This window comes from Coturnix japonica, chromosome 3 (assembly GCF_001577835.2).
Source record: "Coturnix japonica isolate 7356 chromosome 3, Coturnix japonica 2.1, whole genome shotgun sequence".
Classification (NCBI taxonomy): Eukaryota; Metazoa; Chordata; class Aves; order Galliformes; family Phasianidae; genus Coturnix; species Coturnix japonica.
Genome location: NC_029518.1, coordinates 6535825 through 6549591, shown reverse-complemented (window position 1 = coordinate 6549591; position 13767 = coordinate 6535825). Strand labels below are relative to the sequence as shown.

General features: G+C 40.3%; 1 protein-coding gene across 1 annotated transcript in view; it reads right to left on the bottom strand.

The window, feature by feature from the left end:
* The window catches only part of FANCL (FA complementation group L), a 28845-nt gene extending 15937 nt beyond the window's left edge, over positions 1 to 12908 (bottom strand). The window contains exons 1-6 of the mRNA XM_015856796.2: positions 12764 to 12908; positions 10573 to 10631; positions 9631 to 9691; positions 7961 to 8017; positions 6864 to 6961; positions 2056 to 2152 (exon numbers count right to left, since the gene is read on the bottom strand). Of these exons, the coding sequence (XP_015712282.1) occupies positions 2056 to 2152; positions 6864 to 6961; positions 7961 to 8017; positions 9631 to 9691; positions 10573 to 10631; positions 12764 to 12856 (465 nt within the window). The 5' untranslated portion in view covers positions 12857 to 12908. The remainder of the gene's footprint in view (positions 1 to 2055; positions 2153 to 6863; positions 6962 to 7960; positions 8018 to 9630; positions 9692 to 10572; positions 10632 to 12763) is intronic.
* Positions 12909 to 13767: the final 859 nt, after the last annotated feature.

The following is a 13767-nucleotide window of genomic DNA, read 5'->3' as shown; positions in this document are numbered from 1 at the left end:
GGCCCCGGGAGGGGGCCACGGGGTGGCTTCCCCTGTCACGGGCATAGGTAAATCTAAGTAACCCGTGACAGTTTGATACCTTGCAAAGAGCAGTTCCTAACAGCAAGAACATTAAGGCAAGACTAAGTGAAAACATTTGACAAACCGTTACATAAAAGTCCTCAAAATGCACCCAAACCATTATGAGTGGTAGGGAAGGAATATTTAGAGGATTATCTGAATACACATTATAACTTTATGAGGAATCATTTCTAAGCACTGGTAAAGTGTTCCATCCTGAAATCACTGCTGGCACGCCTGTTAACTCATCTCAGTGCACGGCATCTGCAAGGACATGAACCGACTGCTCTGCCAGGACACACACGAGAGCCAGCACCTGTGTGCTCAGGGGAGAGTTTAACTCTCTAACTCTGCAATCAAATAAATAGCATAACAAAAACTAAGCATAATTGTTTTAAAGCATGTTACCAAAAGAAATCTCTTAAAAATACAGTCTTCTCAAATATATGAGATATGTATATAAAGGAAAGAAAATAAATCAACCCCCCCTGCGTTAACAGTGTTTCACATATAAATTTTCTCCTGTGGCAAGTTTAAATGCCAGACAGTTTCAAAAGGACAAAGAATTGATCCTTTCATCACAAAAATCGTTTGAAAAGAAAAAAAAACACACCCTGATGATTACTTTTTACAGCAGACAATTTAGATAATCTAGTCTTTTTATTACACTGCATCGTTAGTTGCTAGAAGGTGCTGTCTTCTGTTATTAGCAGCCTCAACCTCACAAATTTCATTACTACAAAGAAAAGTGTAAGTTTTTAGAAGGACAGAAAATGGGTCATCTTGATTCAGTGATAAGTTAAACAGGAGCAGCCAATGAAGAAGAGTAACATCGTTTGACTAGTTTTATCAGGTGCTTGAGCTTTACAAACAGTTAGAAGTGCTTTCCTTCAATCTCCATAAGCTGAAGAGAAAGCTCAGGGGCAACCGGCTGAATGCATTTCATTTCTAATGCCAAACTAAGTACAGGAGTGGCAACTCCCTTATAAACAACAATACAGTCAGGTTATTATTCTTGCACACTAAATAGCCCACAGTTCTACCTCTCGGCATTATTTCACACCCCCCCCCCCCCATCAGCATATTTAACAACCAAACGACTGGCAAATTAATGATTTGCTTATTACTCTGTGTAACATCCATATATATTTCAAGTACTATAATTATTTTTTGAAAATCTATCTTGATAACCACTGACAGTTCTTTTTTTTCCTTGTCCTTTAAGGCAATACTAATTCATTTTACATGAAACTCAACTCTGTTTTTTGAAGAATGTAGGAAGTTTCTGAGGATGAAATTTAGCTTCACAGTACAGTGCACGGTTCTCATTCCATCAGGATTATTATTCCAGATGATGGACCAATGATAGTTATCAGATCCACTTTTACCCATAAGCTGATTTTCTGAAGGTAACAGCTAGGACCATACGGTTGCCATCACATAGCCTGGCTATTTATAGCTTCTGGTAGGAGATTCATGTCTTAAAACAAGAAATTCTACAGAGAAATATTACAGTTTGAGCTCAGTTCTATGTATTAGGAAGAATTAAAACTTTGCTGCTTCCATACATGCCACGGTTGCGGTCAGTCTGTCATAAATCTTTACATCTTAAACAGTAAGACCTGCCACAGAAGCTACCTAACAGCCTCTGATTCCTGTTTTAAGCTTCGTCTCTGGACTAAGCGATAACGTATGAAAGTCTCTAAAATAGCTTTATCTGTGATGAGGTAAAATAATTGCAGCATTACAAAGTGTTTCTCACGTGATGCACAGCCTCATATAAGACCCTTACGGATAACAATAATCTATTAGGAATTTTCACTGAAGTTCAAGCCTGAAAATCCTGCATTTTACAATAAATGAATAAATTAAACCACCAAAACCAATTATTTTGGGCAACAGACACGCTAACAGACCAACTCTCTAAAATCTTTGAATTAGAAAATCCACCTTGTTCATGGAAACCTTAAAGTATTTTCCCCCACATAAATTCACCTTCGCGCTTAGCTTCAGAGTGATCAGGTGTTGTCGATCACGAGAGTCCTCGGCTTTTAGCTTGATTGTGGTGAGAGCAGTATCCACGTACGCAACTCTAAAAGAAAAAAGAAAGCTCTAATGGAATTTTAAGAACTACAGCTTGAAATATCTGCAAAACTCTTATTAGTCTGTTACAAATATTAATCAGGGGAAGTCTGATAACGCCAAGCATTTCGGCTGTTCTGGATTTACTGCTGTTAATACACCAGTCTACTGCTTAATGCAGTCATACATCTTTGGGTTATTTACAGTGTGTGTCAAGGCTCATGCTGTGGTCAGTGAGCGCTATGTTTCAGTTTTCCATCACTGGAACCTTTGACACACACAGCATGTTCCTGTCAGCCTCTACTTATGTACACATTAAACTTCCTGTCAAATCTTTGATCCATTTCTGCAGTTTCTTACACCGTGAGACTTCTATGCTCTTGGTTTGCTTTTGTCTACAATGAAGTTCCTTTTGTTATCAGTAATATTATTGTTGAAAATTCGGTGGCTATTGGTGCACATTCTGAAATTGATTTTTCACAAAAAGCAGTTCTAGAACAGGCACAAAATGAGTTGTTCACAATGGTTCGCCTTTGTTTCATGACAGTTTCACAAAGTATAAACGCACTCAAGCAAGTAGTAAGTATATAATGAACATAAGTAAGTTTTAATACTTACGACAAAATCTCTTACCAATACATAATTCCCTAAACAATGAAGATGAATGAAAGGATGATATACATTGCTCCACCAAAGTATGTTCTACTGAGGGGCTTCAACAACTGCCAATAATGTTGAGATTTATCCATATATTTGCCAGTAAAAAATATGGTTGGAAAAAAGCAGTAGTGCTTGTGAGTGCTGAAAACAACATTATCTCACATTTAATGCTGAATAATTTAAAGCAATATTACACTGGCCTACAAGTTCCTGGGAGTATTTTGCCTCTCCTCTAGAACAGATTAAAGAAATAGAATTCTTGATAAGAATGTTGTCAATTAAATTCAGCTGACTTAGAGAACATTGCAGCATTTCTCCTCCAATAGGAACAATCACTGCTCGCACCTCATTCTAACTTTATCTCAAAACTATATTACGCACTTATAAGGACAAGAGACTATACACAACCCAGGCCTCCATCCACTGCTGCAAATGGGGTTGAAGAATGCCCATAATGAAAACTCATTGCTGGTCTTCAGCAGTGTTAAAAGCAATAAACTGCCTCTAGGGGATGAAGGAGGATTCAATGTTCCATTTAAGATAGAAGAACTCAATAGCTTTACTGGCTACTACATTCTATAACAACATCCTACCAGTTGCTGGATTAAAACAAACAAACATGAAGAAGTGAGTTCTGTAGAACTGGGGAAAGTTGGATAACTCCATAAAAGCCATATGAACTTCTTCATACAACTTCACAATAAAAGAAGAAATATGCGCAGCCTTCTGGCATATCAGTCACTTCTCCCAGCTTCATACCATCAGCAAACTTGCTCTATCCCATCATTCAGGTCACCAACAAAGACACTGAATAAGACCAGACCCGGCACTGATCCCTGGGGAGCACAGGCCTCTTAGCCTCTATCCAGACTTTATGCCACTGATCCCAACCTTCTGAGCTCTGCCAGTCAGCCAGTGCTCGATCCACCTTCTTGTCCACTCATCTATCTCACACTTTATAAGCTTAATTACAAGAACACCATGGGAGACAGCATCAAATAAGTTGCTTTAGTCAAGGTACACAACATGCACTGCTCTTCCCCCGTCTACCCAGTGATGACAATGTAGAATGCTACCACTCTGTTCAAGCACAATTTGGAGATGCAACATCCACACAAGGGAGACGAGTCTTACAGAGGTTTAATACTCAGTAAACTACCTACCTGAAGCATTGTCACTAACTCATCTAGTCAGATTATGAGATAACACTAAAAGAACCTTTTGTTTATTTTACTATTAGTTCACATGCACACTTTCCCACCTCAGCTAACTAAGTTGGTGCCAGTTTCTTTGTCTTCTTAAAGTTATATGAGCAACTTTCTTTGAACTCCCGAGCTTCAAGGACGACAGCAGTTGCTAAAGGAAATCCAGTGAACCTACTGAAAAGTGATTTCTGTGAACAAGTATTTGAATATGAAAAAAATGTGTACTCCAAGCTAAAATTGGGTCAAAAAATAAAGCTCCCATTATAACAGAGAAAGTGATTGTACCTAATAATGGCAGCCTGCCTATTTACAATATTCATTACTGGTTTTACTCTCAGTGGCTGAAGAGGAAAGAGGCATAAGATCATTTGAAATAACGTCTACAATTTGTTCTTGAGAAACTTCACATATTCCTTAGATAAGTTACTTGAATACACTGAATTTCTGCCATCCCTAAAAGCTTCTTAACTCACTTTAGAGATAAGGGACTATACCCTATTGTTTAGATTCTATTTCCAATAAGAAAATATTTCAGTTGGATTTGGATGCATTCAGATATGGATTGGCTGGAGCACGGCCCCAAAATCTTACTGAGAAAAAGTCCTCAACAAGCTTGGTTTCGTCTTCCTCCCCCCAAAGACTAATACTGATAAATAGAGCCAGCTGTGTCACAAGGTGTGAGCATTTAACTCAAGTTTTCTGGCAGTAAGGGGGCTTAGTTTTCTGCTAGAATACCATACCAACATGTTTTTTAATATGCAAGTACGCATCTCTTACAGACCCAAACCAGTGCAGGTTAAGTGGCCTTTTTGGAAGTTTGTTATATTTTTAATTAGAGGAGCAACTTGCTAATACACTTAAAATTATCAACTCATTGTAAAGCAGATATGATTCATTATGTACAGCCCAGTCCTTTTAATAACTGACTGCCATCTCCCAGACTGAATAGCGACCAGAACACATTAATCAAGAGATTCACATCTACAGAACTATTTGACTGCGCTGGACAAAATCACAGCATAAGCTGTTTGTCCACACAAAAGTCAATTTTACCTAGAAAACTGCACAGATTCTGCCATAGATGCATGCTCTCTGATAAAACAACGATGTGCTTTTTAACAGTAAATCTGTAAACAGTAAATGAATATTTTACATTCATAGGAAGAGAGAAGAAATACTCTTAGAAGTTTTTAGGGAGGAAGGGGATAGTGGGTTGGGGCAGGCAGGAGAGGAAGGAAATGTGTTGAGCAGGAAGCCGGCACGGCTCAGAATTTAGTCCCCATGTGTTTAGGAATTCTTAATGAATATTCTCAGACCTGCTTGAAGAGTATGGCATCAGATGTACCCAGCAGCTACATACTTAATAATGGAAATCACTGTAGCTGATTTAACATGGATGTTTTAAGGAAGAGGCCTTCAAAGCAAATTCCCACTTAATGTTAATTACATGTTACTTATTCATAAACAAAGGTGAGAAAACTCAAGACTATTCTTCAACATAAATCTTAAAAAAAACACGTTACTTCCTGTGGTGAAATATGCATGTTTATTTATTTATTACCAGCCAAGACTTAAGAAAAAAAAAAAAAATTAGCTATTTTGAAAGTTCCAAATACAGACTTTGTTCCAAACTTTTGTCTTAGAGAAACTAAAATATAGCTTCTCATTCAGAACTCTTCAATATTTTACACATTCTTTCATCTTTGCCCCTTAAAAGAAGGCACTCAAATTAATTGCATGCTATCAGTAAATTTAAACACAAGTCTAAAAATTTATTTTCTCTATGCCTACACAGAAATAACAGCCTTTGACTTCACAAAGGCTACCTAGATATAAATCATTCCAAGCTCTCTGCTGAAGGATTAAGCTATTTGATGTCAGAGAACTTGCTAGTAGTGGCCTGTGATGGCAGGTAAAGCCTTCTGAGAAGTCTGAGAATCAGGAAGCATTGCAGATTTCTGAACAAGTTCTACACAGACGTTGAGCATTTGATCACAGCCCTGTGATCCTTTGTGTTTATAAGAGGAGACCCACATCTTCCTTTAAGCAACTTTGACACTCCTACAATCAGTTCATCTAAGGGCATGCTGGATTGTGATTAAAACTGTTTGAATACATCCAATATCCTAATGAATAAGTTCCCAGATGCAGCTATGTGTAGTTTTCTTTCCTCAACAAGATAAGTATTTTTTGTAAGTTTCATGTTCTTCCCCCTAATGGTGTTAGCGTGGGTTAAGAGATTCACTATTTTACTTCTCTGAGACCACCTGAACTTTCATTCCCCATTTGACAGATACTCATTTCATACAACAGCACATACCTCCTGTGAAATCACATACTCAGGTGCACTAAAAGCCAACCTGACCAGATAACACAGCTTAACCTCTACTTGTGCAGTAACCAATCCCTTCAAAAGCAGTACCCCGAACGTGGTCATCCTGCATAGCTGAGTCAATAAAACATACCAGATGTCTTTCATTAGCCCTCATCTATCATGAAGTCACTTATAATTATATAACTCACTACACAACTGAAATAATAAAAAAAACAACACAAGAAATATAGTATTGTTTATTATGTCAATAGTTTATAGGTCATAGGATTGATTGCTTAGTGGTACAATCTCAACCCTCAGCTCAGTTATCCAATACTAAAAATATGTCTTCAGTTGAAGCAGAGGTTTTATTTTTTTCCTTTTTTGCTTTTTTAAATAAATAAATAAATAATAATAAAAAGCAGCACACTATTTTAAAACAAAAGCTTTCTGAACAGGATAACTTAACAAGTTATACATGAATCCAACACCTAATACATATGTATGAGAGGGTATTCTACTAGGTAACAAAATAAACATACTTATTCCAACCCAGTGTTTCTAGATCTTTGACAAGACAGGAGTAGTATTCTGGTGGCCACGGCACATGCAGCTCTGGCGTATTCTTCAAAGCAATTTCCTATTTAAAAGAACATTAAAAACATCATTAAGGAAGATTTCAATATTTTTGCATCTGCTTAGTTATGTGATTTTTGCAATTCATTCAAAATATTAAACTTATGTAAAATTAACCGTACACTGCATTTGTTTTGTTATAGCCTCCAGCTAAAGCAGACAAAGGCGGTTTGGCAAATTACTTCAGATACTGCTAATGAAAACATCTGCAATTTAAAAAAAACACACAGATGTTGACAACAGTCTTCAGATGCAAATATCAAATGTGCCTCTTTTTCATCTAATAAATTTGAAGCCAAGCATCTTGTCTGAAAGAACATTTCAAAAGAAAGTTCTGTGAAGCCCACAGCTGCTGCCTGAGCATCGCAGCCACAGAAGAAAACATGAAATCCCTCACATACAACTACATGCTATCAATCAAAACGTAGTCAGTGTGTTAGTTTTAATACAATAGGATCCCAGAATTTGTGTACAGGTAGTCATTAGGGAGGTCGTGGTGCCTCAAAAGTTGTATGAAAAACTTAATGCCAGATAACAGAGGAAAAACTGAACACCAGAAAACTACGTGTTGCACACCTTAGTGTTGCACTACTTGCTCTTGAAAAGCACACTTAAAATTTTACATACAGGTCACATTAAGTGAGATCTGTTTCCAAAACTACATGATGAATGATTACTTTCAAGAGCTACTATTGACACCACTCAGCCTCAGAGCTTTGTACTCGAGGGATGTGGAAGGCATTACTGAAGCTGCATCGGGAGCAAGTATTTTTTCATTACTAAACTTAATTCTACACTGAGATGCACAATGAATGTGGATAATCAAACTGAAAGTGTTCCAACAGGATACAATGAAAAGGTGAAAACACCTTGAGCAATCCACTGATACTGCGTAACACTCCTCCTTTTATGTTTATCCTCCTTTAAAAGAAACAACAGCAACAACAACAGAAGAAAAACAGCACAACCATGGATAGGATAGGCTGGATATTCTGCCACTTACCAAAATAGTTTTCAGCTCCACCACAAAACTGACAAGATCTGGACAACTGTGCAACCTCTGAAAGGAACAGAGTATCATTTTCATATCATAACATTTAGTGGTAAATAATTCCAGTCTAAATATCTACTCTTTTGGTATTATCAAGCCACTAGCAAGGAAACAAAATCTACACTACGTAACATTTTAAACAACGAAAAAACAAGTCTCCAGCCCAGGGAACCTTAGTGGAAATTAACTACCATCTTGGTCAAATAACATCATGTAACACATTTACACAGTTTGTGAAGATCTTATACTTTGTGCGTTTACCTGTATTAAGGTAGACATTTGTGGACTCTTCAGTTTCTACCAGAGAAAAGATGCTTTTGAATTACTCAAAACGTTTTCAGTTAAATTTTCTTTAAGAACTCTCAAGAACCATCTACTTCCTGATACCGTACAATTTAAATGATCCTTGTCTGTCACCAGATGCAGCACATCTTTACACTCCTGCTTCTTTAGCTCTGTAACTTAGGAGACTCCAAAGCTGCAAGCCTTGTTCTGCAAAGCAGCGCAAAGTCTGAGAGATGCAACGTTTGGCAGATGTCTCCTTAAAATACCCTTCATGATTGGAAGGCAGTTATACCCTTGCTCTAAAAGTTTCTTCAGGACAGAGAGGTTTAACTTAGAATCCCTGACTGCCTACAATGCAGAGCGAGCTATGTAAATCAATAACTTACGTGATTTTTTCCATTATGCATTATGAACAATTTATTATATGTACAGAGAGAGAAATTAAGGAAAATGTTAGATGCCAGCTGTGATTTATCACAAGTTGTTCTACCTCAACCTTCAAAAACAAACAAAAGGAAAACAAACCAAAAAAACCCTCACCCCAAATTTTGAATCAAAAGTGGCTATTTTCTAAATCCTGTCCATCTCACCTCACAGTAGCCTGCAAATCACAGAATCACAGAATGACCCGGGTTGGAAGGGACCTCAAGGATAATGTAGTTCCAACCCCCCTGCCGAGCAGGGCCACCAAACATACACCTTTACTAGATCAGGTTGCCCAGGGCCCCGTCCAACCTGGTCTTGAACACCTCCAAGGACGGGGCATCCACAACCTCCCTGGGCAGCCTGTTCCAGGGCCTAACCACTCTCCTAGTGAAGAACTTCCCCCTAACATCCAACCTAAATCTTCCCTCTTTTAACTTAAAACCATTTCCCCGTGTCCTGCTATTGTCAGCCCTTTCAAAGAGTTTACTCCCCTCCTGGGAGTAAGTTCCCTTCAGGTACTGAAAGGCTGCAATGAGGTCACCCCGCAACCTTCTCTTCTCCAGGCTGAACAAACCCAACTCCCTCAGCCTGTCCTCATAGGGGAGGTGCTCCAGCCCCCTGATCATCTTCGTGAAATACAGATATACAAATACTCAAGGATTTCAAAATAGCACATCTTGCTTGAATTCTCTAACACTGTCAGAACATGCATAAGTTTCACAAATCATATATATATATATCACATATGATATATATATATATCCACACACATACATATATATATATATATATATGTATATATATGATATCTCCACACACATACACGCATGTATATACACACACATACATACACACACTCAACAGAATCATTATACAGACATTTAATAGAAATGGTTTCAAAAGCAGCATACCTGTTTCACAATATGCCGATATCCATGCAGTATCTTCTTTAGGTGCCAGCTACACTCTATCCTGGACAAACAGTACTTTAAATTCATTTTAAATTCATACTACACAATCTTGAGAAAGAATCACAGATTTTGGTGCAAACAACACAGAAGTTTCTCTTCAAAAACAATGAAGGAATTAAGTTACTTAAATTGTCATTGAGATTTGATATTCAAATACATTTCAAATCTCCCCATCCACAGCCCAATAGAAATCAAGCAGACATAGAAGCATCTTTTTTGAAGAAAGCAACGTCATTCTTTCAAGCTAATATGACTTCATAAAAATACCAACATTTTAAAACTCAAGCCCAAAAATGTCATTTACTTATAATGCAGTTTTAAGTATCTGACCTAGAGTTTAAAAGCTACCTAATACCATCCGTTCACAGTTTACAGCAGGTAGAAGCATAGAATAGAACAGTAAGAACTAATGCATGCATGCAGACAATACGTGCATACACCAGAATACCTCTGTGATAAACAACTGCACCAATAAGAACAGGGCTTCTAAAGAGAAGTTCAGTAACAGGCAGCGTAGCATTTCTAACTTCAAGTATATCATTCCTTTCATTTATAACTTTGCATTGGATTGTCTGTTTTCCAAATGGCGATATACAAATAGTTTGATCTAAATGAACATTTTTTCCAAGTACACTGACTTACATGTAAAAACAACCAATTAACTAAAAACAAAATATTTTGATACAGGCAGTTTATTACCGCTGTTTATTAGCACAGATGCTGTATAACTTTGTTTCAAGGTGAAGTAGAAACCAGTAAAAATTAATTCCCTACTCTCATATTGGAAAAAGGTACCAATTAATGCACATATTCACCAGTGCTTTTCTCAGATCTGCTTGGTTACATACGCTCGTACATTTTTTTTCCATATGACTCTCTTACCTGGCATTTTTCAGTTGAGAAGCTGCTGGTAACAGTATCCGGATGTGGAAGTCTCTACCCTTGAAAACAAGCATTTAGTTAATAAGAAGGTAAAAACAAAGAAAAATTGTTTGATATTATGGGCAATACTTGCGGAAAGCACTGATTGCTAAGCAAGAAATTTTCTCTTCTGTGACTGTCAGGAATATTAAATGGAATTTCTTCATATAGAAAAAAAGCATTATGAGTAACAGGTAGGAATAATCCTGGTTTCAATGCTCAAGTTGAAATATTCTTGTCCTCTGTAACTCTCAGTATTCAGTAAGAATGTTTTCAGTAGGTCATATTTTATAAAGAAAAATAATACATTATAAAAGAAGGAAACATCACCCAGACCTGGACACTCAATAATCCAAGTCATGCTGAAGTCTCTAAGAATGTCCCTTCAACTCGAGCAAAAGAGTAGACTTATTATCAAAGCACTGTGCTAAAAAGGAACTTGGGCACCAATGCACAGATCTTCAGCAATCTAGAAACCATGAACACAAATAGTCTCAGCTACGCTAATACAGTTCTTACCCCCAGGTGCAGGCTTTATGAAGCAGCTCCTAAACACTGCTCACTTTGTGATCCTTCCCCGACATTCTTAAAGGATTATCAAAACAACTGAAATACAGGTTTGTAGGACACCTCCCAGAAGAGGACAATAAACCTATCTCAGAACTTTCTTCAGATTCTGTTCCATCTCAGCATACCTTGAACTACAACCACAAAGTCAGACACTTCTTCAGAAGAAAAGTAAGAACAACAGCAAGTATCTTCTAATAATAAAACAACCAACTTTGTGATGTTTTACCTTGACTCCAGCAAGGCTTTTAATACTGTTTCTCTAACAGCCTCTCAGTGAGGTGGACTGAAAGCTGTTAGAGGTGCCAGGCTCTAAGTGTTGTGCTCAGCATGCCAATGTCCATCTGGAAGCCTCAAGGTGTGACTAAAGGCACACTCCAGGGGTCAACACTACTAAAGCCTCATCACTGATCCAGCTGAGGGGACAGTGCACTCTCAGGGAGTCTGCAGAGGACAAAAGACTGGAGCAAGCAGTTGATATAACACATACTGGTAATACCACGTGCCAGTGCACTAAGCAACTGGAGAGCAATTCTGCAGAAAAGGCCCTGTCTGATCCCAGTGAGCACCAAGCTGACCTTGAGCCAAAGGTATGGCCTTGCAGCAAGGGAGGTGAAGTGCCTCTAATGCCGTGTTAGGTAGAGCTGCCAGCAGGCCCAGGGCAATGACTCCCCATGTGGGGAGGTGGTGAGGCACTCCTGGGATGCCAGGTCCCTAATGACAGTGGGACAGAGACATGCTGAAGTTTAGGCCACGGAGAGCCACAAGGGTGATTTAAGGGTCCAAAGCACCTTGTCAATATGCACAAATACCTGGCAGAGAAAAAAGGACACGTAGCCAGACTCTATGGAGTGACACGCACCCAAAGGACAAGAAACACTTATTGATAATGTAGGTGGACAAAGACTGGATCAGGTTGCCCAAAGAGGTCACAGGCCTGGAGTTACTCAAAATCTGAATGTACACAGGCCAGAGCAGCCTGCTCTAAGTCACTCTGCCAAGGGCCTCCAGAGAGCCCTACAAGATCTCTGTGATCCCCACGAGCAAAAACAAGGCATCTATCCCGGAGCAGAACACAGCCCACTGGAGCATCCATTGCTTCTAAAGTCCTCCAAAGGTAAACGCCTCTCAATAAGGCCGTAACTTCAGACCTCGCTACACTGCATCCATCCCCAGCCTCGGTCCAACAGCTGCATCAGGGCGCAGATACTCGCACTGGTACCTCATCCTTCACCGCAGCGCCGATACGACGGGTTCAGTATCAGAAGAGCTGGAAACCTTCCTGACTTCTCACTGCAAAACCGCACTTTTAAAACGCCAGCAATTGGCGTCAGTGCTCGGTGACAGGACGGAGCTCCTGGGCCGCTCCCCGGTGAGGACGGAGCACAGGACGGGAAAAGCCTGAAGGGCGCCCGCTGCCCACCCGGCCCAGCTCCCACCCACACCGACGAGAGCAACCGCACGGATACTCAACACCGGACCTTAGGCGGAGTCAGGCGCAGAAATACAGCGGCCCCGCCGGGCCGGCTCCTCTCAGGACCCCTCACGAACCCGCCGGGCCACGAGACGCAATCGGAGCCGGTACCTGCGCGCTGACGAAGCCCTCGTAGGCCGTGCCCTCCATGTTCTGAGGCAGCAGCAGCGGACACTGGCGGAGCAGAGCGCCCCGAGCCGCCATCCCGCCACCGTTCGAACCTTGGATCAAGCCCCGCCCGTCAGGCGGCGCAGGCGCTCCAGGCGAAGGGCCGTTATTGCGGCTGTGGGGCCGGATGTTTGTGGTGTGAGCTGCGTTCTGCTTCGGGGCTCCTGAGGAAACGGGGCCGAAAAGAGACCTGCCATGGGGTTATTCATCTACTGCAGCCATAAGTCTGCCGTCACCGTGCTTGGGAATGCACGAAAAAGGAGTTTTAAACAAGCCTTAGAGGTTTGTTGTACGTGGGTTGCTCTGAAAGTAGTGCCTCCTGCTTATTATTGTTGCCTCCTGCAACAAACTGCACAGTGTGGCTATTGATACGCTCATCTCTCAGCTACAAGGTGCTCCTTTTCAACAGAGCCACCGTCGCTATTGATGCAGCAATGAGCAAGAGCTCTTCATTTGGTGGTGTGACAGCTGTGTGGAGCGTGGCCCGTGTTTCACTGCTGAAACGCACCATCCACCACCTTACTGTGCTCATATCCACTCTTTGGGCCCCCGTCGTTGTTCAGCAAGTGTCAGTGAATGGCAGCGGAGGAGGAATTCAGTGACACTCTTTTGTAAGCCCTTCCCCATCAGGCTGCGTTCTGTCACAGAGCCCCCCTGCAGCCACTCATCTCATGGCGACCAAACGTCATGGAACATCAACAGGAAGGTTCAACCCCTACAGCCACACAGACAGCATCTGCCTCTGGTGTCGTGGGCCAACGTAACAAGTAAGACATTACTTTTGGAGCAGTCCTTATATGTGTTTCAAGGGGCCCTAGGGCCTTGCCTACAACTAAAGCCGTAGCATACCTTTAAAACACTTGAAAACTACTTTCTGAATATTTAGTAGGCTAAATTTGGTTAGTAAATTTATCCCATGAAGTCAGAGATGGCAAGGGCCATTCACA